This window comes from Chlorocebus sabaeus, chromosome 5, assembly GCF_047675955.1.
Source record: "Chlorocebus sabaeus isolate Y175 chromosome 5, mChlSab1.0.hap1, whole genome shotgun sequence".
Taxonomy (NCBI): domain Eukaryota; kingdom Metazoa; phylum Chordata; class Mammalia; order Primates; family Cercopithecidae; genus Chlorocebus; species Chlorocebus sabaeus.
The window spans coordinates 4901584-4929041 of NC_132908.1; the positions used below are offsets into that span (position 1 = coordinate 4901584).

The 27458-nt window shown below is 51.0% G+C and overlaps 1 protein-coding gene across 1 annotated transcript in view; it reads right to left on the minus strand.

Annotated features, from left to right (window-relative positions):
- Positions 1-27458, minus strand: part of PPL (periplakin) — a 55841-nt gene that overhangs the window by 22420 nt on the left and 5963 nt on the right. Inside the window, exon 2 of the mRNA XM_007984706.3 lies at positions 6300-6399. Coding sequence (XP_007982897.3) covers positions 6300-6399 — 100 coding nt within the window. The remainder of the gene's footprint in view (positions 1-6299; positions 6400-27458) is intronic.

Genomic DNA, 27458 nt, shown 5'->3' on the forward strand with positions numbered 1-27458 from the left:
GAGCGGACCTACTTCATCTCTGGTGGTCAGGGAAACCCCTCTGCAGCGAGACACAAGCTAAGAACAAAGGATGAAAGGGACAGGTGTTCCAGGCACAGGGACAGCCTGTGCAAAGGCCCTGAGGCAGGAGAGAGCGAGCTACGACTGAGCCGTAGTGAAAAGGCCGCTGTGGATAGGGAGGAAACAGGGCAGGCGGGGAGGGCCAGAGCACAGAACGGCTACCAGGAGGGATCCCGCACAGCTCCATTTGTGCTGAAAGGCGATGCCTCCAAGGGCTCTGCAGAGAGAGGACATCAGCAGCAAGGGTGTGGGCTGGGAGGACAGGCAGTGGTCTATGGCAGCAGCCAGGTGACAGAGAGGTGGCACCAGCAAGAAGGAACAGAGCGGGGGGGATATCTGAGAGGGCCCATCGATGGTTGCTGATGAGTACAGGGCTTCTGTTCGTTTAGGGAAGAGCAATGAATGGCAGCCGGGACAGTAGGTTTCTACACACAGCGGGTTAATTCACTGTGTCAGTATCCGAGAAGCCTGGCTGTGAGTCTGCACCATGCCAGGTCCTGGGGATGCATCCCTGAGGCATCCCCAGTCCCACAGGGGAGGCAGTGACATGTCAGTGTGGGGACTAAGTGCAGGCTGGCTGACCCTGGAGCACTCAGAGGTGGCCCCCAGTCCCTGCCCCCAGCTGGGTCTCAGCATTCCCATCTCTACAATGGGCATAAGGAAAATACCCACTTTGCGAAGTGAACTGAGCAATACCACTTCGTAACAAAGAGCAGGAACTACGGACTGTGCTCCATCTGAACGAGCCTGGAAGACGTTATTCGAAGGGAAAGAAGCCCGACAGAGTCCACGTGGTGTGGGATCCATTGATGTGAAGTGTCCTGAACAGGCAAGTTCAGAGAGACAGAAAGTCTCTGTCTCTTAGCGGTTGCCTGCGGCAGGGCTGGGAAGAGGTATTAACCGTAAATAGGCACAAGAGATCTTGCGCAGGATGAAAATATTCTGAAACTGATTCTTGGGTGTGGTTCCATCCCTTGCTAAAGTTCCTCAAAATCATTAACTTGTACACTGGCAGTGGGAGCATGTTTAAAGTGAAATATGTCTCCATAAAGTTGTTTTAAAAAAAGAAAACACCAAAGGAAGAAAAATAAGAAATACACAGGGGTGACGTGGTGCCTGGTATGAAGTAAAGACTTGGCTTCCTCTTGGAGGAAGAAAATGTGTCAAGAGTGTCTTTGCCTGGCTAAGTCTGGAAGGGCTGAAGGGTGAACAGGCCTGGCTCCCCAGGGGATTGGAGGTGAGACTGATGTCTTGAAAAGCCAATGGAGGCCAGGTACAGTGGCTCATACCTGTAATCTTAACACTTTGGGAGGCTGAGGTGAGAGGATTGCTTGAGCCCAAGAGTGCAAGACCAGCCTGGGCAATATAGTGAGACCCTATTTCTTAAAAAATATTTTTAAAAGGTAGCTGGATGTGATGGCAGGCACCTATAGTCCTAGCTACTCAGGCAGCTGGAGCAGGAGAATCATTTGAGTCCAGGAGTTCAAGGCTGTAGTGAGCTAAGATTGCACCACTGCACTCCAGCCTTGGCGACAAAGCCAGACCCTACCTCAAACCAACCAACCAATCCAAAAAGCCAATGGAACCAGGCATCCCCCAACCCTGGGTAGGCTGGTGTGTGTTAATTACAACAAAACATCAGCTTCTTGACTTGGAGTGGAATTATATTCACTCCATTATCACCGGCTTCCCTGAGCTGCAGATCAAAGATTAATTCCGCAAAAGGAAGAAGTCCATTAATCATTGCCTAATTCGTGAAGGTGCCCAGTGGGAATGCAAGTTCTCTCAAAACACTGGCTGAGAGAGAAAGAGAACATCTAGCTGAGGGAGGCTAGTGTTCAAAAGTTCAAAGTCAGGCAGAACTGATCAATGGTGAGAAAGATTAGCATAGGGTTGATCAACTGGGGAGATGGCCAGGGAGCTTTCTAGACAGTGTTATCCATCTTGCCCCAGACAGTGGTTATCTGGGTATCTATTGATGCAAAAATTCAACCAGGTGAAGTCTTCAAATGTAGACACTTTTCTACAGTTTATGTAAGTTATATCTTGATTTTAAAAAAAATTTTTTTTAAGTCATAAAGGTCAGGTGCAGTGGCTCACGCCTATAATCCCAGCACTCTGGGAAGCCCAGGCCAGAGGACTGCTTGAGCTCAGGAGTTGGAGACCAGCCTGGTCAACACGGTGAGACCCTATCTCTAAAAAAAAAAAAAAAAAAAAAAAAAAAAAAAAAAGGCCGGCCGCGGTGGCTCAAGCCTGTAATCCCAGCACTTTGGGAGGCTGAGACGGGTGGACCACGAGGTCAGGAGATCGAGACCATCCTGGCTAACACGGTGAAACCCCGTCTCTACTAAAAATACAAAAAACTAGCCGGGCGAGGTGGCGGGCGCCTGTAGTCCCAGCTACTCGGGAAGCTGAGGCAGGAGAATGGCGTAAACCCGGGAGGCGGAGCTTGCAGTGAGCTGAGATCCGGCCACTGCACTCCAGCCTGTGCAACAGAGTGAGACTCTGTCTCAAAAAAAAAAAAAAAAAAAGAAAAAAAAAAGAAAAATACAAAAATGAGCCAGGCATAGTAGCATGCACCTGTAGTCCCAGCTACTTGGGAGGTTGAGGTGGGAGGATTGCTTGAGCCCAGGAGGTTGAGGCTTCAGTGAGTTGTGACCGCACCACTGCACTCCAGCCTGGGTGACAGAGCAAGACCTTGTCTCAATAAAAGAATAAAATAAAAAATGATAGGCACTGATATATCTAATAAATCACACACACACACACACACACACACACAGATACATGATAAAACCAATTCAGCAGACATTATTAGTAGGATCGGGCGGTGGGATATGGCTGTTCACTGTACAGTTTTCTGCATGTTTAGCATTTGAATAAATGTGTGATGCAGTGTATGATTCTGTTTATGTCAAATATCCAGAATAAATAAATCCACAGAGACAGAAATCTGATGAGCGGCTGCCGGGGAATAGGGGAGGAGGGGAGTCACTGTTAAGGGTGTGGGGTTTCCCTCTGGGGTAAGGGAAATGTTTTGGAACCAGATCGAGGTGATGGTTGTGTAACGTTGTGAATGTACTCAATGCCACTGAACTGCACACATTACACGGTTCATTTTATGTTACGTGAATCTCCCCTCAATTAAAAAAAATGGGAAATTCAAGAGCACTTCTGGGAAATGAAATAAATAGTAGCATCTTTAGCAAAAAGGAAACAAGAAAAAGACTGTGTGATCCATGTAGTCTTCAAAGCCTAGCTTCTTTTTTCAAGTGAGTTCAATTGAAGTTAAAAAAATAGGCCGGGCATGGTGGCTCCCACCTGTAATCCCAGCACTTTAGGAGGCCAAGGTGGGTGGATCACAAGGTCAGGAGTTCGAGACCAGCCTGGCCAATATGGTGAAACCCTATCTCTACTGAAAATAAATAAATAAATAATAAATAAATTAGCTGGGCATGGTGGTGCATGCCTCTAGTCCCAACTACTTGGAAGGCTGAGGCAGAAGAATGACTTGAACCTAGGAGACGGAGGTTGCAGTGAGCCGAGATAGCACAACTGTACTCCAACCTGGGCGACAGAGTGAGACTGTCTCAAAAAAAAAAAAAAAAGAAAGAAAGAAAGAAAAAATGGTTTAGGCCAAGCACTCACGCCTGTAATCCCAGCACTTTGGGAAGCTGAGACAGGAGGATGGATTGAGGCCAGGAGTTCAAGACCAGCCTGGACAACATAGCAAGGACCTCTGTCTCTGCAAAAAATAAAATAAAAATGGTTCAAAATTACCTATTTCAAGTCATTACTCCAGGAAAATAAAATGAGAAGGTTAAACCCTCTTCCTTCTTTCTCCCTCTCTCTCACACACACACAAAGGTCAAACAGATATACACCAATATGTTAACAGCCAATAGATACCTCTGGTGGTGGAATTCTACATGATTGAGTTTATTGACTGACTGATTGATTGACTGAGGCAGGGTCTACCTCTGCTGCCCAGACTGGAGTGCAGTGCTGTGATCTCAGCTCACTGCAGCCTCAACCTCCTGGGTTTAAGTGAGCCTCCCACCTCAGCCTCCCAAGGAGCTGGGACTACAGGCACACACACCACCACACCTGGCAAATTTTTCATATTTTTTGTAGAGACGAGGTTTCACCACGTTGCTCAGGCTTGTCTCAAACTCCTGGGCTCAGGTGATCTGCCTGCCGAGGCCTCCCAAAGTGCTGAGATTACAGGCGCGAGCCACCGTGCCCGGCTCATGATTTTAATTTACTTTGTTATGCTTGTTTATCCGTCCTGAAATGTGTGTGACGAACACATATTATTTTTATTATGAGGAAAAAAGAGTGACACCCCCAAAAGATGTTTTTCATTTAATAAAGAAAAAATCCACCACCACAGGGAGCCTCAGATGGCAGGGGATGAAACTGCAAATGACGAGGGGAACAGGTGTGGGGTGACAGGAGGGAACAGGTGTGGGGTGACCAGGTAGAGGCCAGAGAGGCAGGAGGTGGACGCCCAGGAGGGCATGGAGGGCGGGACCCCAGGAAGGAGGCCAGGGCAAGGCCCACTCCTGGGGCCCCTGCAGGGACAGCTGGTGGCGGAGAACACGGTCTCCACTTACCTGCCCCCTGCACCCCCATGGACTGTGCCCACCCACCACCTTGGGTCTCTTGGCTGCTGTGGACAGGCCTTCAGAGGGTGGGCAACTGGGCCATCAGGGGCAGCCAGGGGGTTGGACAACTATGGCTGGGCCTGAGCAGACCTTGACCTCCCTCCTGACCTCCCCACCCTCAGCCTCCCACTCCTCTGGTCCCACCTTTCTTTGTTGTTGTTGTTGTTGTTGTTGTTGTTGTTTTCAAGACAGAGTCTTATTCTGTTGCCCAGGCTAGAGTGCAGTGGCATGATCTTGGCTCACTGCAACCTCCGCCTCCCAGGTTCAAGCAATTCTCCTGCCTAAACCTCCTGAGTAGCTGGGATTATAGGTGTGCACCACCACGCCCAGCTAATTTTTGTACTTTTAGTAGAGATGAGGTTTTACCGTATTGGCCAATCTGGTCTCAAACTCCTGACCTCAACTGATCTGCCCACCTCGGCCTCCCAAAGTACTAGGATTACAGTGGCGTGAGTCATTACGCACCCGGCCTGGTCCCACCTCTTAGTCATCTCCCGCATAGGGACGCCAGATGAAATACAGATCACCAGTTACACTTGAATTTCAGATAAACAAGAAATAATGTTTTAGCATAAGCCTTTCCCTAATAATACATGGGCTTTCCCGTTACTAAAACATGATTTGTGTTCTGAAATTCAAATGTTACTGGGCATCTTGTATTTTATTTGCTAAATCTGGTAACTCCACCTCCGGGCCAATGCCGGCACCATCTCTGTCACTGACTCATCACCCCAGTCCCTTCTGAACCTCAATTGCTCCGGGCTACAAAACGGGCATCAACCCAGTCGCACCAGGCTGACGCTGGTGGAAGGTTCAAAGAGGTGACCATTCCAGAGGCTTATGAGTCCCGCAGGGTACAGAGGCTTCGTGCCATTGAGTCCACCGGGCAGTTATCCCCATGTAACAGAAGGGGAAACTGAGGCACAGAGTGGGGAAGTGATTTGCGTAGCTATTTTCTCTCTCTTCTCCAAAAAAGGCGGAGGATGACCTGCACCCTGAGTGCTGGCAGCAGGATGAGCAGTGAGAATGATATTAATGATAGTAGCTCTGCACTGTACCTGAATAATCTATTTAATCTTTACAACCACCCTGCCAGGTGGGAACCATCACTCCTGCCCGGTTAGAGAGAATCCCATTCATGGGGAGGTGCAAAGACTTACTTGCCCAAGGTCACCCAGCAAGGACCAGGCTGGGCTGCTTCCCTAGAGCCTGACCCCATGGTAGTCCTCCAGGCAGGAGATGCTTTGCACGGGGCCCAGGAAGTGGGAGGAACTTAGTAATCAGCAGGTACTGGTATTAACAACAATGGCCAGGTTCCTCTCGCAGAGCAGCGCTTCCTGACCTCGGCGCCCCTGCCCGACACTGCATGGTAGGGTGTTCAGCAGTAACTCCATCTCCCCTCCCCAGCGGACGCCAGGAGCACCTTCCTTCCACAGTGAAAACCTAAATGTCTCTGCATGTTCCCTCGGGGCCAGAATCACCCCTGGGTGGGAATCACTGATTCCGAACAGACCCCGGTCCTGAACGGGGCTGGTAACACAGGGGCACCCGGGTGGGAACGGGGGCACTCACACTCTGCATCTTGGCTTCCGTGTCCACGATGTTCTTCTCCACCTGGTCGGCATTCTTCTGCAGCTGCTCGATCAGCTCCGAAAGCTCCTTGTTAGAGATGCTGTGGGCAGAAGCCGAGGGGAGATGGGTGGGGTGCCTGGCGGGTGGGGGCTGTGCCCCTACCAGCACCCCATCCTCTGGCTGTCCCTGGCCCCACGCTCTGAGCAGGAGCTGCCCACAGAGCCTTTGAGGTAGTTGGGCTGTTCCCGTACGGTAATGTCACTAAAGCCACAGAGACAAGGCAGCGCCTGGCAGGGGGTCAGCCTCCATTTTTAATTTCTTTAAATTTTTTTTTGAGATGGAGTCTTGCTCTGTCACCTAGGCTAAAGTGCAGTGGCATGATCTCGGTTTACTGCAACCTCCACTTCTTGGGTTCAAATGATTCTCATGCCTCAGCCTCCCCAGTAGCTGGGATTACAGGTGCACACCACCAAGCCTGGCTAATTTTTGTATTTTCAGTGGAGACGGGGTTTCATCATGTTGGCCAGGCTGGTCTTGAACTCCTGACCTTAAGTGATCTGCCTGCCTTGGCCTCCCAAAGTGCTGGGATTACAGGCATGAGCCACTGGGCCCAGCCAGCTTCCACTTTGATCATTCTAATATTTCTATTTTTATTTATTTATTTGTTTATTTAATTGCTATAGATAGAGTCTCACACTCTTGCCCAGGCAGGAGTATAGCGGCACAGTCATGGCTCACTGCAGCCTCTATCTCCCAGGCTCAAGCAATCCTCCCAGCTCGGCCTCCCAAGTAGCTGGGACTACAGGCACATGCCACCAATCCTGGATAACTTTTACATTCCTTTTGGTAGAGAGGGGGTTTCAACATGTCACCCAGGCTGCTCGAACTCCTGAGCTCAAGCAATTCTTCCACCTCGGACTCCCAAAGTGCTGATCACAGATGTGAGCCACCAGGCCTGCCTACATATTTTTTGTGAGAGATACGGTCTCACTCTGCCACCCGGGTTAGAGTGCAGTGGCATGATCGTAGTTCGCTGCAGCCTCGAACTCCTGAGCTCAAGCAATCCTCCTACCTCCGCCTCCCGAGTAGCTGGGACCACTGGCACCACCAGCGCACCCAGCTTCTAATGCTTCTATTTTGCCATGTTGGCAAAACGCACCGTATTTTAAAAATTGGGAGATAACTCACATACCGTAAAATTCACCTGTTTAAAGTACACGGTCAGTGGTTTTTAGCACTACATATTCAGAATTGTGCAACCATCGCCACTATCTCATTCCAGACATTTTTATCACCCCAAAGCTCCACACCCACGTGCTGTCACTCCCTATTCCCCAGCCCCTCCAGCCCCTGGCAATCAGGAATTCACTTTCTCTATGGATTTGCCTATTCTGGACATTTCATAAAAACAGAATCACACAACACATGGCCTTTTGCGTCTGCCTTCTCTCAGCATGATGCTTCCAAACTTCACGCATATTGTGGCAGCTATTAGAACTTCATTCTTTTTATGGCTGAATAATATTCTGTCACGTGGCTACTTCACATTTTGCTTATTCATTCAACAACTGACAACCATCTGGGCCGTTTCCACCTTTGGGCCATCATGAGAATCACGCTGCTGTGAACATTCGGGAACAAGCTTTTGTGTGAGCAGTCTTATTTTTAATTACCTGATGTTTTTCTTTCAACCTACTCATTTTATTTTAGAGTTAAATGAATGTGTTTACAAAGGTAACTTGCTCTCCCCCTTTTAAACAGAAATCCAGAAGCCCTCATCACGAGTGAATTAGCTGCCAAAATAAATTTCATGGGAACGCAGTGGCATTGGGTTCCATGGTGACACCGGGCTGCCCGCTGTTACGAGTCAGGAGGTGTGACAGCCATGGTGGCATCAGGCCCAACCTTTCTCCTGATCTTCTCAGAGAGCCTGAAAGAGACTTGAGGCCTGGTGCGGTGGCTCACACCTGTAATCCCAGTACTTTGGGAGGCCAAGGCGGGTGGATCACCTGAGATCAGGAGTTTGAGACCAGCCTGGCCAACATGGTGAAACCCTGTCTCCACTAAAAATACAAATATTAGCTGGGCGTGGTGGTGCGCGCCTGTAATTCCAGCTACTCAGGGAGGCTGAGGCAGGAGAATCGCTTGAACCCGGGAAGTGGAGGTGGCAGTGAGCCGAGATCATGCCACTGCACTCCAGCCTGGGCGACAGAGCGAGACTCAGTCTCAAAGAAAAAAAAAAAAAAGCATTGAAAGCAGCCTGGCCCTCTCCCTCACTGTCTCTGTGTCCCCTCCTGTCACATCTGTCTACTGCCCCCTGTCCCCCAGAACCACATACAAACTACTCTGGAAAATGCTATCATGGGAGTTAGTTAAGACTTTGGCCCTGGGGTTAGCTGTGGGTTCAGATCTTGGCATCCATCAGCCGCGTAGTGGCTGTGTGACTTGGCAAAGCTCCCTTGCCTCTCTGTGCCTCTGCTTCCCAATCCGATGGACTACAGTAACAGAAGCTTTCCCGGGACCGGGGTGGCGGGGGTTACAAACGGAAGTGAGGTCACACTGCTAAAGCGCTGTGCACAGAGCAGGGCACAGAGTAAGTCTCAACAAAGGTTTGTGATTTTAGTTGTCAAGGAGCCTTAGAGATCACCCAGCCCTGCCTCTGTTGTTTTGAGACAGAGTCTCGCTCTGTCACCCAGGCTGGAAGTGCAGTGGTACGATCTTGGCTCACTGCAACCTCTACCTCCTGGGTTCAAATGATTCTGCTGCCTCAGCCTCCTGAGTAGCTGGGATTACAGGTGTGAGCCATCATGCCCGGCCTCCCTCTGTTGTTTTCTTTAAACAAAGAAAGAAACAGAGACCAGACAGGGAAAGCAGCTTAGCCACTGTCACCCAGCCAGCCAGCCATGATAGTTCCCCTGTCTCCATTGAAGACCCACAGTGGGGCCTGTGCGGCTAGGCACGCAGAAGATTCCTCCTACTCACACTCATTAAGCACCTGCTGTGTGCGGGTCTGGCATCTCACAAAGACAAGCCTCTCACTCCTGATCCACCCTACAGACCAGGAGGCAATCAGTATTTATAGAAACAGTCACGACACTGAGACAGGCCTGGGGGCTGGGGATGCCCAAGGGAGCCTCTGGACTGGCTGGGCGGGGACAGCAGTAGTCACAGAAGGCTTCCTGGAGGAGGTGGTGTCGGCTGGGTGCTAAAGCAGGAGGAAGAATTTGGCATTCCTGTGCAGAAGGCTCCAGTGAGGACAGGCCATAGAGAGGCAGGTCCTGGCATGTCCCGTGGGGTGGGCCAGGGTGGGGTTCTTCACCATCAAGGCAGAGGCGACCACCAGCCCTTTAGAATGACGCTCCCCAGGTCAAGGTACTGGGGCCCACTGTGAAAAATTCAGATTCCGGGCCACTAACCCAGACCTGCTGAACCCAGGTCTCCAGAGCTGGGCCCAGGAAGCTGTATTATTATTGCGATTTTTGCAGGTTCCCCAGGGGACCTGGACACCTACTGGAGGCATGGAGCAGCACTGCAGGTGCTGTTGATGTTGGCGGTGCTGGGGGCAGAAATGGCAGCAGCAAACGTGCTGGAGAATCCATCCCCCTATGTCCCAAACCTTGCCTAAGGGCTGGCTTTGTGGCAGACCTGGATACACCGGAGCTGGGGGATCTTGAGGGAACAGGACCCAGGCCACACCTTCTGCAAGGTCAACTGGGGGCAGCCTGTCCCAAAGTGGGGTCCCAGGAACCCAGCTCTTACAAGCCTTATTCTTCCTTGGTCAAGGCAGTTAGGAAAACCCCACCTTGATATGTTCATGAGCCAGCAAAGGCACTGACAAGTCCTGCAGTGGAGAAAGCTGGTGTTTGGCGGGGTGGCCAGGAAGGCTCAGCAGTGGGGAGCTTTGGATGGAGGATCTGGGTAAGAAGGGATAAGCTGGGCTTCTAGAACATCCAGGTCAGGGGTCCACCCCGACTCCTCCCTCATTCCCTAACCCCCACTTCCTGGTTGGGCAGGCCACATGGAGAATGTGAGTTTCTGGGCCCCCACACTCCCACCCCAGTCACTGACCATCTGCCGGGCCAGCTGCACCTTGAAGCGGGGAGTCTCACCCCAAATAGTCAAGCCCTGACTCTGCAGCGCATTGTTAGGGTCTGCACTGCGGCTCAAGCAGGGGCTTTGTCTCTCTTGAGCCCAGTCCCACCTCAGGCACAGGGCCAGCGCCCAACCCAGCCCGTTCATGGACCGGGGCAGATGCAAGAAAAGCCACCTTCTGGACTCCATCCTGGCCGGGCCTACTGTTCCAGCCGAAGCCCCCAGAGGACATGGGAGTTGTGGGGCAATGACCACTGCCTCAGGGACCTTGGACTCCTGCTGGGACAGAGTGGTGAGCGGCAGCAGGAAGCTATGAGGAGACAGGCCCAAGGCCCACTCCGCCGCTTGCTGCTTAGACAGCCTCAGGCAGTGCCCTACCCTCGTGCAGCCTCCGCTTCTCCATCTGTCCACTGGTGATGACCACAGAGGCATCCTGGGCATGTGCCACTTGCTGTGGGCTTTGCCAGACCTCACATTCACAGGCACCAGCTCAATAGCATCACTGCCCTAAGTCCCCGGGGAGGTTCGTGTGCCCCTTTACAGATGAAGAAACCAAGACTCTGAGACATCAAAGCACTTGCCCAGGGTCACACAGCTTGTGAACCACGATTCTCCCCTCCAGCAATCTCACTCCAGAGGCACGTGATCGACTGGGCTAACAGTCACTCATGGGGATGCTACGAAAATCACACCAATAACAACCTCCACCATGGTAAATGTGAGCTAATGGCTAATACTTACTTTCTACATGCCGGGCTCCTCACTGTTTCTGACTCAATCTTCATGACAACCCTGCGAGCTGGGTGTTAGCACGGTGGGTAATTGTATTGTTATCCCCATTTATGGGTGTGGAAACTGAGGATCAGAGAGGTTAAGTAACTCTCCCCAAGTCACCCAGCAATTAGATGGCAGAGCCAGACTCCAGGCCCTTAACAACTCAATGTGATGATCTTACAGGGCTCCCAACACACAGTAGGTACTTCACAGATTAATTTAAAATGCCAAGAGTCCAAAACCACACCAGGATGTCACTTTTCCTCCACTATGATGGCTATAATAAAAAAGACAGACAGTAACAAGTGTTGACAAAGATGTGGAGAAATCGGAACCCTCGTGCCTTGCTGGTGGGGATGCAAAATGGTGCACAGTTGTGGAAAACAGTCTAGAAATTCTGCAAAATCTTAAACAGTCACCATAAGACCCAGCAAGTCCACCCCTATGTGTTCTTTTATTTTTATTATTTATTTATTTACTTATTTATTTTTTCGAGACAGGGTCTCACCCTGTTGCCCAGGCTAGAGTACAGTAGCATGATCTCGGCTCACTGCAGCCTCCGCTTCCCAGACTCAAATGATTCTCCTACCTCAGCCTCCTGAGTAGCCGGGATTACAGGTGCCCACTACCACACCCGGCTAATTTTTGTACTTTTAGTAGAGACGGGGTTTCGCCATGTTGGCCAGGCTGGTCTCGAACTCCTGACCTCAGGTGATCCACTTGCCTCAGCCTCCCAAAGTGCTGGGATTATAGGCATGAGCCATTGTGCCCAGCCTTATTTTTATTTTTTGAGACAGGGTCTCACTCTGTTGCCCAGGCTGGAGTGCAGTGGCGCAATCTCAGCTCACTGCAGTGTTGACCTCCCAGTCTCAAGCAATCTTCGTACCTCAGCCTCTGAGTAACTGTGACTATAGGCACCTGGCACCGTGCCCAGCTAATTTTTGTATTTTTTTTTTTTTAGAGAGGGAGGTTTTGCCACGTTGCCCCAGCTGGTCTTGAACCCCTGGGCTGAAGCAATCCATCTGCCTTGGCCTCCCAAAATATTAGGATTACAGGCGTGAGCCACTGCGCCCAGCCTACCCCTACGTATCTATCCAAGAGAAATGAAAACCTATGTCTGGGCCGGACGCGGTGACTCATGCCTGTAATCCCAGCACTCTGGGAGGCCGAGGCAGGTGGATCACCCGAGGTCAGGAGTTCGAGACCAGCCTGGCCAACATGGCAAAACCCCATCTCTACAAAAAGTACAAAAAAATTAGCTGGACATGGTGGTATGTGCCTGTAATCCCATCTACTCGGGAAGCTGAGGCAGGAGAATCGCTTGAATCTGGTAGGTGGAGTTTGCAGTGAGCCGAGGTTGTGCCACTATACTCCAGCCAGAGCAAGACTCTGTCTCAGAAAATAAAAACCAAGAACCAAAAAACAAAAAAAATCTATGCCTGCACAGAAACTTGTACATAGATGAGTCACGGCAGCATGATTCATAGTAGCCTTTTGGCTTCCACTTTTTAGTGGAAACAACTCAAATATTCATCAACTGATGAAAATATAAACAAAATGTGGTCTATCTGTATTATTTGGCCAAAGAATGAAGGCAGAACTGACAACTGCTACAGCCTCATGAACCTCGAGAATGTTATGCTCAGTGAGAGAAGCCAGACACAAAAGCTCACATATTATTCCATTGGTAAGAAATGTCCAGAATGGAGGAATCTACGGGAGCAGAAGGTAGATGGGTGGTTGCCAGGGCCCAGGAGGATGTGAAACGGAGAGTGATTCCTAAAGGGTATGAGATTTCTTTTTGGGGTGATGAAAATGTTCCATGGGGATGGTTGGACAACTCTGTGACAATATTAATAACCACTGGGCCAGGCACGGTGGCTCGCACCTTTAATCCCAGTACTTTGGGAGGCCAAGGTGGGCAGATCACTTGAGCCCAGGAGTTTGAGAGCAGCCTGGGCGACATGGTGAAACCCCACGTCTATTGAAAATACAAAAAATTAGCAGGGCATGGTGATGCGCACCTGTAGTCCCAGATACTCGGGAGGCTGAGCGGGGAGGATTGCTTGAGCCCAGGAGGTTGAGGCTGCAGTGAGCCGAGACTTCGCCACTGCACTCCAGCCTGGGCAATGAGAGTGAGACCCTGCCTCAAAACAAAAAAAACAAAAACAGTGAATTGAACACTTTCAATGAGTGAACTGCATGGTATGTGAATTATATCACAGTAAAACTGCTACAAAAAAAAAAAAAAAGGCGGCTGGGCGCGGTGGCTCACACCTGTAATCCCAGCACTTTGGGAGGCTGAGTCGGGCAGGTCACCTGAGGTCAGGAGTTCAAGACCAGCCTGCCCAACATGGTGAAACCTCGTCTCTACTAAAAATACAAAAATTAGCTGCGCACGGTGACAGGTACCTGTAATCCCAGCTACTCAGGAGGCTGAGGCGGAAGAACTGCTTGAACCCGGGAGGTGGAGGTTGCAGGGAGCCAAGATTGTACCACACACTCCAGCCTGGGTGACAAAGCGAGACTCAGTTTCAAAAAAAAAAAAAAAAAAAAAGACAAGTGTCATTTAGAAATGATAGGGGTTTGTTTTTTCTCTCCTGAGTCAGGTCCTGCCTCTTGTCTCATTCTCCAGGGAAGCTGGCCGGCTGCAGGTAATCCCCCAGCAGCCTGGAAGAGGCTAGTAGGGCTATTTGTCCTGCCCAGTGCTAAGCAAGTCACATATATATTAGCTCATCAATCCTACCACCCTGTAAGTAAGTAGCATTGTTCTCGAAAGTTGGAGGATTACAACTCTAAATGAGTGAATGGCATGGAATTCACATACCATGCAATTCACTCAGTTACAGATGGGGAAATAGAGGTACAAAGAAATTCCATCATTTGGCCACAGTTCCACTGCCAGCAAGCAAGGCAGAGCTGGGATTCGAATCCAGGCCTCCAGAGGCACAGTCTCAGCGTTTTCACCCTGTAGCTTTGGGGTCCCGAATAAGAGGCCCCAAAAGATCCTGTGTTCCCCCCGCCATCTAGCTGGCCTCAGGAATCAACCATGTGTCTCTTGGAGAGCCATGGAGCCCCATGCTAGGCAGCCACCAGGAATGTGGGTGGGGCAGGAACCTGCAGGAACGGGGACGGGTCCCAGGAGTGCTGGGAAACCGGCTAGGCTGGTCCAGCTTTTCATCTCGGTAATGAGCCGCATTGGGGTAGCCAGACGTGGCACCCCTGGGCCACCAGCCCCACTGATGGAGGCCGAGACACAGCCCTGTCCCGCCCACAAAGACACAGACAGCAGCCACCTGGCCAAGCCAGGAAGACCAAGACACCCCCGTCCCCACACACACACCGGAAAAGGGAAGGGGCCTGAGTGACAGCCGGAGTACACACCCAGCCCTCCCCTTTCTTACTCAGAGGGTAACACGGACACGTGTGCTGACAGCAGTGGCTGCTGGCCCCCGAAGGGGCCTCAGAAGCCATCCGGCCCCACCTGCTCATTATCCAGATGAGCAAGCCAAGGTCCCGGACGTGAAGTCACTACCCAGGGTCACTTGGGAGGGCAGCCCATGTAGGAGAAAGACTTCGGGTCTGGAGTCAGACAGGGTTCAGATCCTGACTGCACCAACCAGCAGTGTGACCTGTGACGGTGTGACAGAGGAGCTACACTGTATTTCCTTTTTAATCTTTTTGTATTTTCTTCAAATTTTTAAATAGAGATGATTTCTCACTATGTTGACCAGGCTGGTCCTGAACTCCTGGCCTCAAGCGATCCTCCCATCTCGGCCTCCCAGAGTGCTAGGATTACAGGTATGACCACCATATGCCTGGCCAGCCACTCTATATTTCTGAGTCTCAGTTTCATCATCTGTGGAACGTGAGCAAGAAATCCTCTCTAGTTATGTTTCTGTGTGGGCCCAGGCACGGGGGTGCACACCTGCAATCCCAGCACTTTGGGAGGCCGAGGCAGGAGCATCTCTTGAGCCTAGGAGATCGAGACCAACTTGGGCAAATAGGAAGGCCTTGTCTCTACAAAAAAATACAAAAATTAGCCAGATGTGGTGGTGTGCACCTATAGTTCCAGCTACTTGAGAAGCTTAGGTGCGAGAATCGCTTGAGCCCAGGAGGTCAAGGATGCAGTGAGCTGAGATCACACCACTGCATTCCAGCCTGGGAGACGGAGAAAGACCCTGTCTCAAATTAAAACCAAACAAAAGTGTATGTGTGGTATGTGTGGGGGGCGGGTAATCAGGATCACTTTTAGAAACACCTCAGCCAGGCTGGGCGCAGAGGCTCACACCTGTAATCCTAGCACTTTGGGAGGCCGAGGTGGGTGGATCACGACGTCAGGAGATGGAGACCATCCTGGCCAACCTGGTGAAACCCCGTCTCTACTAAAATACAAAAAAATTAGCTGGGCATGGTGGCACACACCTGTAGTCCGGGGATTACACACCTCTAATCCCAGCACTTTGGGAGGCCGAGGCAGAGACAGGGAATTGCTTGAACCCGGGGAATTGCTTGAACCCAGGAGGCGGAGGTTGCAGTGAGCTGAGATTGCGTCACTGCACTCCAGCCTGGCAGCAGAACGAGACTCTGTCTCAAAAAAAGAAAAAGAAAAGAAAAGAAAGAAAGAAACACCTCAGTCAAATTTCAAAGACATCTTTGTGGTTCAAGGACTGAACTGGAGGTTCAGAGCAGCGTCCAGGGCCCCGAAACAGACTCGAGATCATTTATACTGTTTTAAAATTTTCAAAGTCTTGTTCTGTTGTCCATGCTGCAGTGCAGTGGTACAATCTTGGCTCACCGCAACCTCCATCTCTGGGTTCAAGCAATTCTCCTGCCTCAGCCTCCCGAGTAGCTGGGATTACAGGCGCATGCTACCATGCCTGGCTAATTTTTGTATTTTTAGTAAAGACAGGGTTTTGCCATGTTGGCCAGGGTGGTCTTGAACTCCTGATCAGGTGATCTGCCTGCTTCGGCCTCCCAAAGTGCTGGGATTACAAGTGTCAGCCACCATACTAGCCCTGGCTAATTTTTTTTTTTTTTTTTTTTTTTTTTTGAGACAGAGTCTGGCTCTGTCGTCCAGGCTGGAGTGCAGTGGCCGGATCTCAGCTCACTGCAAGCTCCGCCTCCCGGGTTCACGCCATTCTCCTGCCTCAGCCTCCCGAGTAGCTGGGACTACAGGCGCCTGCCACCTCGCCCGGCTAGTTTTTTGTATTTTTTAGTAGAGACGGGGTTTTACCGTGTTAGCCAGGATGGTCTCGATCTCCTGACCTCGTGATTCGCCCGTCTCGGCCTCCCAAACTGCTGGGATTACAGGCTTGAGCCACCGCGCCCGGCCTAGCCCTGGCTAATTTTTAAATTTTTTTGTAGACATGGAGTCTCTCTCTGTTGCCCAGGCTAGTCTTAAACTCCTGAGCTCAAGGGATCCTCCTGCCTTGGCCTCCTAAAGTACAGGGACTACAGGCATGAGCCACTGAGCCCGGTTCATTTACATGTTGATAGAATTGAGGCCCTGCTGGCAGTTTCACCAGTGGGCCTGAATGGGGACCCAGGACCCGGCTGGCAGCAGAAACAGCGCACTCAGCCTCGGCCAGGCTGTGGGTCAGGGGCTGGGTGGGTTTCGCAAGCCACTGGGAGTTACCTCGAGTCGACCTAGGCTGTTTTTCCCTAGCTTTTTCCTTCTGGGCTGGGGACGCGAGTCTGGGACACTCCTGAGCAGTCTCACGGAGCCCCATTTTCTTGGCCTGGTCTGCATATGAGGCTCTTGATGCAAGCAAGGAAAAATGGAACCAGCAGGTCAGGAGGCTGCCTGGCTCCTCGGAGCTCCAGGGCTGGGTTTGAGGGCACTACCAGGGACCAGACAAGGGTTTCCTGGGTCTGAGCCCGCAGGCTTGAGCCTGAACAGCCGTCTTTTTGTGTCCCAGTATGTACTCAGAGCAGAGGAACCACTAGGGAGGGGGCTTGGGAGCCTCAAATGGCATCAGGTCCCCCGGCTCTGTCGCTAGGAGTCAGAGCCTCAGTAGACACAGCCTGACCTGCTTTATTGATTGAGACTGAGTCTCACTCTGTCACCCAGACTGGAATGCAGTGGCATGATCTTGGCTCACTGCAACCTCTGCCTCCTGGGTTCAAGCAGTTCTCGTGCCTCAGTCTCCCGAGCAGCGGGGATTACAGACATGCACCACCACACCAGGCTACTTTTTGTATTTTTAATAGAGACGGGGTTTCGCCACATTGGCCAGGCTGGTCTCTGAACTCCTGGCCTCAAGTGATCTGCCCGCCTCGGCCTCCCAAAGTGCTGGGATTACAGGTGTGAGCCACTGCGCCTGGCCCCGGCCTGCATTAGAGGTGGCAACTTGAGGCTGAGGATCCAGTGACTCAGTGAGCCCAGTTGCAAAGTGGGGAGCTAGGACTCGAACTTAGGGCTGTGTGCTGCCCTGGCACGGCCAAGGACAGCACATAGTCCTCAGCGGGCCAGCTGGGATGCCCATCAGAGGAGCTGGGACAGAGGTAGCACCCTGGCCCTGACACACGACCGATGCTCCACGTGGGCAGAGAAAGAGAACACAGGTGTCTCAGGGGACCCTTGCTCTCCACCTTGTGGGTCTCTCTTCCTGCTTTAATTTTGTGCGGGTATCACTGGCACTTTCTTTCAGCTGGAAGGGCAGTGTTGCCCAGTGGTGAAGCACCCAGACCAAAGCCAGACAGCCTGGGGTCATAATCCTGCCTCTGCTCTTAGTAAGCTGTAAATGACTTAGTCTCTCTGAGCCTCAGTTTCCCCAGCTGTAAAATGAGAGTCATCACAGTATGCATGCCGCAGGGCTGTGGTGGGGGTGACTGAAAGAACAGATATGGGGTGCTGCTTCTGAGGAGCTTGGCTCTGCCTTGACCTGGATCCACCATCCAGGGGTTTAGGCTCCTTTTAAGGAGCTGATACAAACCAGAAGCTGGCTGGGCGTGGTGGCTCATGCCTGTAATCCCAGCACTTTGGAAGGCTGAGGTGGGTAGACCACCTGAGGTCAGGAGTTTGAGACCAGCCTGGCCAACATAGTGAAACCCTGTCTCTACTAAAAATACACAAATTAGCTGGGCATGGTGGCGGGCACCTATAATCCTAGCTACTCAAGAGACTGAGACAGGAGAATTGCTTGAACCCGGGAGGCGGAGGTTGTAGTGAGCCGAGATTGCGCCACTGCACTCCAGCCTAGGCAACGGAGTGAGACTCCATCTCAAAACAAGACAAAACAAAAAACCCCTAAAAACAAACAAAAAGCCAGAAGCTGGCCGAGCCCGGTGGCTCACGCCTGTAATTCCAGCACTTTGGGAGGCCGAGGTGGGTGGATCACGAGGTCAGGAGATTGAGACCATCCTGGCTAACACAGTGAAACCCCGTCTCTACTAAAAATACAAAAAATCAGCCGGGCGTGGTGGCGGGCGCCTATAGTCCCAGCTACTTGGGAGGCTGAGGCGGGAGAATGGCGTGAACCTGGGAGGCAGAGCTTGCAGCGAGCCGAGATCACACCACTGGACTCCAGCCTGGGTGACAGAGGGAGACTCCGTCTCAAAAAAAAAAAAAAAAAAAAAAGCCACAAGCCGAGGCCTGAAGTCAGAATCCTCCAGCACCCGGGAGATGAAAGAAGGCCCCCGGCCATCCACAACATTCACGCTGATCCTGCTGCAAGCCCAGACGTGCTCTGCTTCCGCCCTGTGAACATCGCCTTGCCCGGGCACGAGGAATTTGCAAATAACCTCAGAATCTGGAACTATCTCCTCCAACATCTGCGAGGAGAGGCTGGTGCCCATATATGGGTAATGAGGTGTCGGGAGGATAGGAGATCCTGGGTCCCAGATGCCCACTCCCCAGGCCTGGCTGGGGACAAACGCACAGCCCACTTCAGCTGTCTTAGATTTGGGCTAAGGATCTGAGTCAGTAGGTTTGGGGATTTGAAGGGTACAGGGTGTTCCCACTGCTCTGAGAACACTCTTCCATCCGCATAAGGGAAACCGCAGAAGGGAAGGGTGGGGAGGACCTGTCTACCCGGTTATGGCAACAGATCCCTGAGACCTGTCCCTGCCTCTCCCTCCACTGGTTCTACATGGGAACACATCCCCTGCACATCCTCCTCCATCTGCCCTTCTGGCCTCCACCTTGGTCAAAGTCACCACTTCTCACCCGGTCCAATGCAACAGCCACCCACTGTCTTTTCTGAGAGCATTTGGGAGCACAAGTAAGTTTTGGATGATGGTATGATCTGGTTGTATTGTACATAGATCTAAGAGTTGGGGAGATATACTTCCCAGGCTCCTGCCCCCGGGAGAGACCTGGACCCTCCAAGGACACCATGAATGGCCAACCTTCCAGCCGTCAGTGACCTGGGAGTGGGCTCCCTGTGTGGGAGCCACCCTTGATGCCTTCACCTATACCTGTTCAAGTCATATGGCACCAACTGGCCCATTCTTTGTACCTGGCCTGCAGGGGAGGAAACTGAGAGCAGCCTGGCCAAACAAGGCACGTAGCCTGTGTTATTGTTGTGACCTAGGTGTGGGCTCAGGCAGGTTCCTTAGTCTCTGTGCCTCAGTTTCCTCATCTCTGAGACAGGGATAGGAATTGATCCCACTGCACAGGGTTGAGATAATTCAAGGAGATAATCCTTATAAACGAAAGCACTTTGGGTGTGGCCACACCATGATTAGGATAACTGGGTTTCATCCTCTTCCCCCCTGTCACTGGAGCGTGGGGGCCCTGCCAGGGCAGGGCGTCTTGTCTGTTGTTCACTGCCATGTCCGCAGCGCCCATCAAACTGAATGAACTATGCTGGCTATTTGGAATAAAAGCATGTAGTACTCCACCTGTCTCAGCCTTAAGTTCCTTGAACATAAATGGGGTTATCGTGCCTGCTTGCCATGGAACAAGCAGAAAGACACTCAACAGCTGGAAAACATTCCCACAGGAGGCACTGTTCAACAGAAACTGAACCTGAGCCACAGAGATAATTTACATTTTTCTAGTAGCCACATGAAAAGAGTAAGAAGAAATGAGTGACCTTTTTTTCTATTTTATTTAACCTAATATATCCAAAATATGATCAATTTGACAGGTGGCCAACAGACTATTATTAATGGATATTTTACATTCTCTCTTTCATACTAAGTCTTCAAACCCTGGCACGCAGACATACTTGCACAGCCCATGTCACGGGGCCAGTAATTACTGAATGGGACGGCAAGATTCTAGGTGATTCTGAGGCACCCGGACCTGCTTTGCTCTAAGCCCGCCGTGACCACAGCCTGTCAGTTCTGCTGTAGGAAAGCTGATGTGCGCTCAGAGCATCTTCCAGTCTTACTCGGTGCCTGGTACCCAGGGACACCTAATAAATGCTTATTCTCTTTGAACCCTGCGACTCCGCCTCCTGTCCACACTCACTAGCTAGATGTCTGCCCCAGGACAGGGTATCCTCTGAGGGTCCTTCCCTGGCTGCCTAACTCCAAAACAACCCAGGGCTCCCAACTGTGCCCAGTGGAGCCTGGCACCTGGGTGTGGAGAACCCTGGCACAAAGACCACAGCCCGACACCCTTCCCCAGGTCCCCAGAGCCGCTGCAACCCTGTCCATAGTCCACGGGGCAGAGCTGGAGGCACCTGGCCTGCTCACAGCTGTCCCCTTCTCCAGGCTGGGACGGCAGCCACCCCAGGAACAGATCATACTTCAGCAACATCGAAGGGGCCACGTTCCTGCCATCGCCTCAGCCCCAGCTGTCCCTGTCACCCAGAACTGCTGTGTCCCCTGATGGGTCACAGCCCAGCCTGCACTCTCCTCCCATGTGTGGACACAGGTCCCTGCAGGCTCAGCACTCCCTGCCTGGCCAGGGCCACTGGCCTTTGATCACATCTGCCGTCCCTTCCTCTGGGGGTTAATTCTGTCTCAGTGGGTGTGTATGGGGGTTGCATTGGTGCTGGAATGTCTGGAACGCACAGGAGTGTACACCCTTCCCTGGAACCAGCCTCACCTCTCCCAGAGTCCAGAGAAGGGGCTGGGCCTCCTGCCACCACGGTCATCCTCTTCTGGCGTCCTGCCTGCCTGCCTGCGGGCCAGCTCGGGGGAGGTGCACCTCCGGTGCCGAGCAGCCCTGTGCCCCTATCTTCTTTATACACTGCCTGGCTCCTGAAACATCTGTCCTGGCTCTGACACAAAGTCACCCACCGTGGACACTCAGGAAATGACTGATGAATAGTAACAACATTGAGGGCACCTACCGGGTACCCAGCAACCACTCAGTCCTTTTGTGCATCACCCACTGAAATCTCATAGCCCTAGGAAGTAGCCACCCTTAGTGTTACCGGGGCTCTTAATCCTACCTGTTAGGCTATTAAACTTTTGGACAAAAAGAACTTACTCATTTTTTTAGTGGGCCCTTCTTTAACCCTTCATTCCACACCTTGAGCAGGCTTGGGCTCAATAAATAGGTGTTGAATTGAGCACATGTTTTAATGCAGTTCGGTAACTCCTATGTCTCTGTGTTCCAGATGAAGATAATAATTGAGGCTCACAGAAGTTAAGAAACTGGTCCAAGTTTACACAGCTGGGGAGTGGTGGTGCCAAGATTCGAGCCCATGAAGACAGGCTTCAAAGCCACCTTCTCAGTACAGAGGGGACATCAACATCAATCCACACCCACCCCTTACAGACAAAGGGACAAGAGACATCGGCGAGACAGGATGATGGGGCCAGGCATTCGCCACCCAGGGGAGGCAGAGCGCTTTACAGTTTGTTGTCATTTTCATCAGTACAATTAATCCCAGTGGTTGGTTGAGTAATGATTAGTTATGGTAAACTGAGGCTGAGTCATTCTCCTAAGATGCCACCACAAGGGACTCCCAGCCTGTCCCTCTGAACAGACTTTTCAGGCGGAAGCCCTGAGTGAACACCTTCCTGGCCCACACCCTATGCCAGAACCGGAAGCAGGTTTCATCTCTGATCCTTATAACAACTGGTTGAGGCAGGTGCTCTCATAGCTCCACTGCAGATGAGGAAACTGAGCCTCAGGAAGGAGAGGCCACTTGCTCAGGGTCAAAAGGTTAGTAAAGGTCTATGCTTAACTGCTGCAGCCACAGCTGGGCACTTTCTAGATATTCAGTAATTGCCAAATAAATTTTCAACCACACCCCACCAACTCCTTGTCATCTTTCTGCCCCTCACAGGCCCTGGCAACAGGCCCTTCTCCATTAACAAGTCCCCACAGATATGAATTGTTGACACGCTATAAAATACCTGCTCAATTTTACACGTATTCATGGAGCCCCAAGCTTATGTAAGGCCTGGAATTAAGGACAACAGAAGGCCCTCTCCCAAAACATGAGCAAATCCCAATTGTTCAAAAGTCTGTAAGCCAGAAGGTAGGTTAAGGACAAACACCCCAATGGGTATAATTACAAAGATTTGGCTGGGCGCGGTGGCTTACGCCTGTAATCCCAGCACTGTGGGAGGCCAAGGCAGGCAGATCATGAGGTCAGGAGATAGAGACCATCCTGGCTAACATGATGAAACCCCATCTCTACGAAAAATACAAAAACAAAATTAGCCAGGCGTGGTGGCAGGTGCCTGTAGTCCCAGCTACTCCGGAGGTTGAGGCAGGAGAATGGCGTGAATCCGGGAGGCAGAGCTTGCAGTGAGCCAAGATTGCACCACTGCACTCCAGCCTGGGCGACACAGCAAGACTCTGCCTCAAAAAAAAAAACAAAGATTTTAGATCACTCAGATCAGGGTATTTTCATCCACTGTGTTCCATTTAGGCCTTATAATCTAACTTTAATGATGAAAATACACTCATCCCAATAAAAACCAGGAAAAGAGCAAAATGGAAACAGAGAAAGCATGATAAATAGGGCAACATGGTGGAGTAGGGTCAAACACATTAGTCACTACAATAAATGTAAATGAATTAATTTTGCCTATTAAAACATAAAAGACTTAAGTGAGAATACAAAATATACCCCACCCCCAAGCTATGTGCCATTTTATAAGACACACACACTTGAAACTAAATGATACAGGAAGGTTGAGAATAAAGAAATGGAGAGTGACATACCAGGCAATTGGTACTCAAGAGAAAAAGCACTGTCCATATACCTCAAAGACAAGAGGGAGTGAGGCAGTCCATGTAACTGGTGGTTCCCACCAGCTGCACATCAAAAGAATGATGTCTGGATCCATGTCCATGGAGATTTTGACTTAATTGATCTTGGAAAGGGCTCTTACATCCTGTTCAAAGCTCCTAATGTAATTCTAATGCGCAGCCAGGTCTGAGAACAAGGAACTGAACCACAGCAAGGTTAAAAAGAAGCAAGAGGAGGAAGAATCCTGTATCTCTATAGGAAGGAGGTCTTGTGAGAAAGCAGTACACAGGAGGTGCCCAATAAATACCAGATTGATTGGTCAGTTGACTGATTCTCTCCCTACTAGAAACTCCTGTGCTAATTAGACAGTAAATGTCCTCACACCCAGCTATTAATCCTGGGGAAATATATCCTACGATGAGAGGGTTGTTGGTGTAGTAATTCTGGGTCTGTATGTAAGGCCTAATCTGTTTCTGCCCAGGGAAGGCCGCCCTGCCTCCAGGCCTCTGTTGGGGCCTAAGGTTCTGTGTCAGGTGAGTGCTTTTGGGCTCCTGTTACAAACATACAGAAGTTCAAGCTGCTTCAGGTAACACCAAGGCAGGTCTTGAAGACAGAGCAACATAGCGAGACCCTATTTCTACCAAAAATAAATAAATAAATAAATAAATAAAATTAGCTGGGTATGGTGTTGCATGCCTCTAGTCCTAGCTGCTCAGGAGGCTAAGGTAGGAGGATTCATAGCTCACTGCAGCTTTGAATTCCTGGACTCAGGGGATAAATAGGGCTCCAGCCAACTTTCGTGCCCTGAGGCATTAGGATGTCACTCTGGGTTCAGGACGACTGGACAAAGAGCACCAATCTCCTTTTTTATTTTTTGAGACAGAGTCTTGCTCTGTTATTCAGGCTGAAGGGCATTGGTACAATCATAGCTCACTGCAGCCTTCAATTCTTGGGCTCTAACACAAAATATATTTGGTATTTTTAGTAGAGATGGGGTTTCACCATGTTGGCCAGGCTGGTCTCAAACTCCTGACCTCAGGTGATCCACCTGCCTCCCAAAGTGCAGGGATTACAGGCGTGAGCCACTGCGCCCTGCTGAATCGAGCTTCTTATCTGGGGTTGAAGCAGGGTTGAAGCCCTGTCTCTTCTTTGTGGTACAAACTCGGAATCCTTTCTCAGCCTTCAATGGGAAACAAACTGTCCCCATGGCCACAGAGAAGTTGAAACCCTAAAAGGTATCAGCCTGAAATCCTAGCCCAGGCAGTGGGGGCAGCAAAAAATTCTGCAAGTTCTATTTCTCCCACAGCCCTGCGGCCTTGCAAGTTGAGCCAGCAGCCCCTGTGCGTTTTATCTTCTAAGGCGTGACAAAAATCTTCTGCCTAGGAAAGGATGGGCAGGGCGGCCAGGACACCCTGCCAGCCCTCTCAAAGTGTCTGGGTAAGAACTGCTGAGATGGCTGGGCACAGTGGCCCACGCCTGTAATCCCAACACTCTGGGAGGCCGAGGCAGGTGGATCACCTGAGGTCAGGTGTTTGAGACCAGCCTGGCCAACATGGTGAAATCCCATCTCTACTAAAAATGCAAAATATAGCTGGGTGTAATCCCAGCTACTTGGGAGGCTGAGGCAAGAGAATCGCTGGAACCTGGGAGGCAGAGGTTGCAGTGAGCTGAGATTGCGTCACTTTACTCCAGCCTGGGCAACAAAAGTGAAACTCTATCTAAAAAAAAAAAAAAAAGAATGACTGAGAGTCCCGGAGCAAGCCACTCAAATTCTCTGAGCCTCACTTGGAAAGAGAGCTGAGGGTAGAATTTATCTCCGACAATGTAATAATCATAATTTAGGGTGATCGTTTTAAGCTAGACCCCAACCTCAAGGCCTTTCTGTGTTCATACCTTTCCCAGTTTTTGTCCCCTCCCCTCCCACTTCCACACAGAGACTCTCCATTTTTGTCTCCCCATCCAGAACCTGCTTGCTTGCCTTCCAGGACTGGGACCCCTTTGCTTCCTGAGGCCCTTCTCCTTCCTCTCCCAGACCCTTTCTTTTGCTATGGTCTGGACTCTGAGATCCAGGACTCAGGGCTTGCCTGCAGGCTTTTCCTATGCTGTGCCCCCTGCCAGCTGTGCCCCACGCCAGCTTGCATTCTCTGCTCCACCCTTCACCTAAACTGAGAGACTCAGATATGCAGAAAAGCACTGAGAAGAATCAGCCGTGCATGTCCCCACCACCAGGGTTTGATGTTTTCACAGTACCATCTTTGCTGTAGATTTTTCTAAAAAGGAAGTAAAATGTTATTATTCATTATCCTTTCAGCCCCCTCCTTAGGAGTAGCAGAATTTTAGATTTACTGATTCTTCCTAAGTCTGTTTTATTAATTTATTTAGAGACAGGGTCTTGCTCTGTTGCCCAGGCTGGAGTACAGTGGCACAATCACAGCTCACTGCAGCCTTGAATTCCTGTACTCAGGGCCTCCCCCGTCAGCCTCCTGAGCAGCTAAGACTAGAGGCATGCTCCATCATGCCCAGCTAATTTTTTTTTTTTTTTTTTTTAGAAATAGGGTCTCACTATGTTGCCCAGGCTGGTCTTGAACTCCTGGCCTCAAGCCATCCTCCCGCCTTGGCCTCCCAAAGCTCTGGGACAAGTGTGAGCCACTGCACCTGGTCCCCTAAGCCTTCCAATACATAGACACACCTGCATATGTGTATGCAGTATATGGAATTGCTCTGTGTATGTTTCTAAAAATGTATATATACAAGCATCGTCTTTGCATCCTTCATCAACTTGCTTTGCTTGCTCACTGCCATGCCTTTTCAGGTCGTGGATACACACATCCCTCTCTCTTTCTGTCAGCTGCATTCTCTTTATCCTCTCTTCTCCAACTGATCCCTCTTGCAGGTTTAGAGGACCCCTCCTGCAGAAGCCCTCCTTTATCTCACTACCTCCTTTATCTCCTTTATCTCACTATCACTCTGTATTGCTGCCAGCTGCAGACTCAGCCAACTCTCTGCTCACCGTCCTGCATGCAGGAGGTGACTGGATGGGGACAGGGCAGGGGGCAGCCTGCTCAGGCCTCTCATTCCTTTCCACTAGCTGGAACCCCTGCCTCATCTATCCCCACCTCCGGGCTCTGCTGGTCCTGAGGTGTGAAGTACAGGGCAGTGTATGCTCTCTTGAGATGCTGAGGGAAGGGAAGAATCTTAGCAGTCCCCTGTGGCTTACCCTCATTCATTCATTCGTTCATTCTTTCATTCATTCAGCACATGTCTCTGGGGGAAGGCAGCCATGCAGCCACATCTGGCTACCCCAGAGTCATGTAGTTGCCGAGATAAGAGCTACCAAGGAGGAGGGGATTCCATAGGATAGGTGGATCTGCCCCAGCAGAGAGGTTGGGGAGGGCTTCCCTGCAGAAGAGGAGGTAAACCTGGAAGCGGAAGAGAAGCAGTGAAAAGGGGTGGGAGGGGCATTCTGGGCAAGAGGAATGGCACAGGGAAAGGCCGTGTGGCCTGGCACAGCATGGAAACAAGACAGTGACAGGCATATGTTGATGTTGTGCAGGGCGCCAGCTCCCAGGGCCTAAGAGCAAAGGGAGTTCTGGGGCAGAGGTTAAGCAGATGGAGGTATGGTCAGATTTATAGATTGTAAGGAGCTCCCTGGCTGCCATGGGGAGAAGGGACTGAGCACTGGAGTGGAAGAAGGAACAGTGAAGAGGGGCTAGAGACCTGCTGGACTGCTGGCTCTGCAGGCAGGGAGAAGTGGGGATCCATTTAAAGGGAAAAGGCCCAGGTGCAGTAGCTCATGGCTGTAATCCCAGTGCTTTGGGAGGCTAAGTCAAGAGGCTCGCTTGAGCCCAGGAGTTCAGGACCAGAGTGGGCAGTATAGTGAGACCCCATCTCTACAAAAAATTAACTTAGCAGGGCATGGTGGTGTGCACACGTGCAGTCCCAACTACTTGGGAGGCTGAGGCACGAGGATTGCTTGAGCCCAGTAGTCGAGGCTACAGTGAGCTATGATCGCACCACTGCACTCCAATCTGGGTGATACGGTGACAGCCTGTCTCTAAAGAATAAAGAAAGAACACTAAAAAAAAAAAAAAAAAAAAAAAAAGTAGGTTGGGGTAGGGAAGGGCAGCGCTGGGATGAAGAGAGCTCTGTCCCACCCGGAGGCAGAAAGGGGCACCGGGTGGCC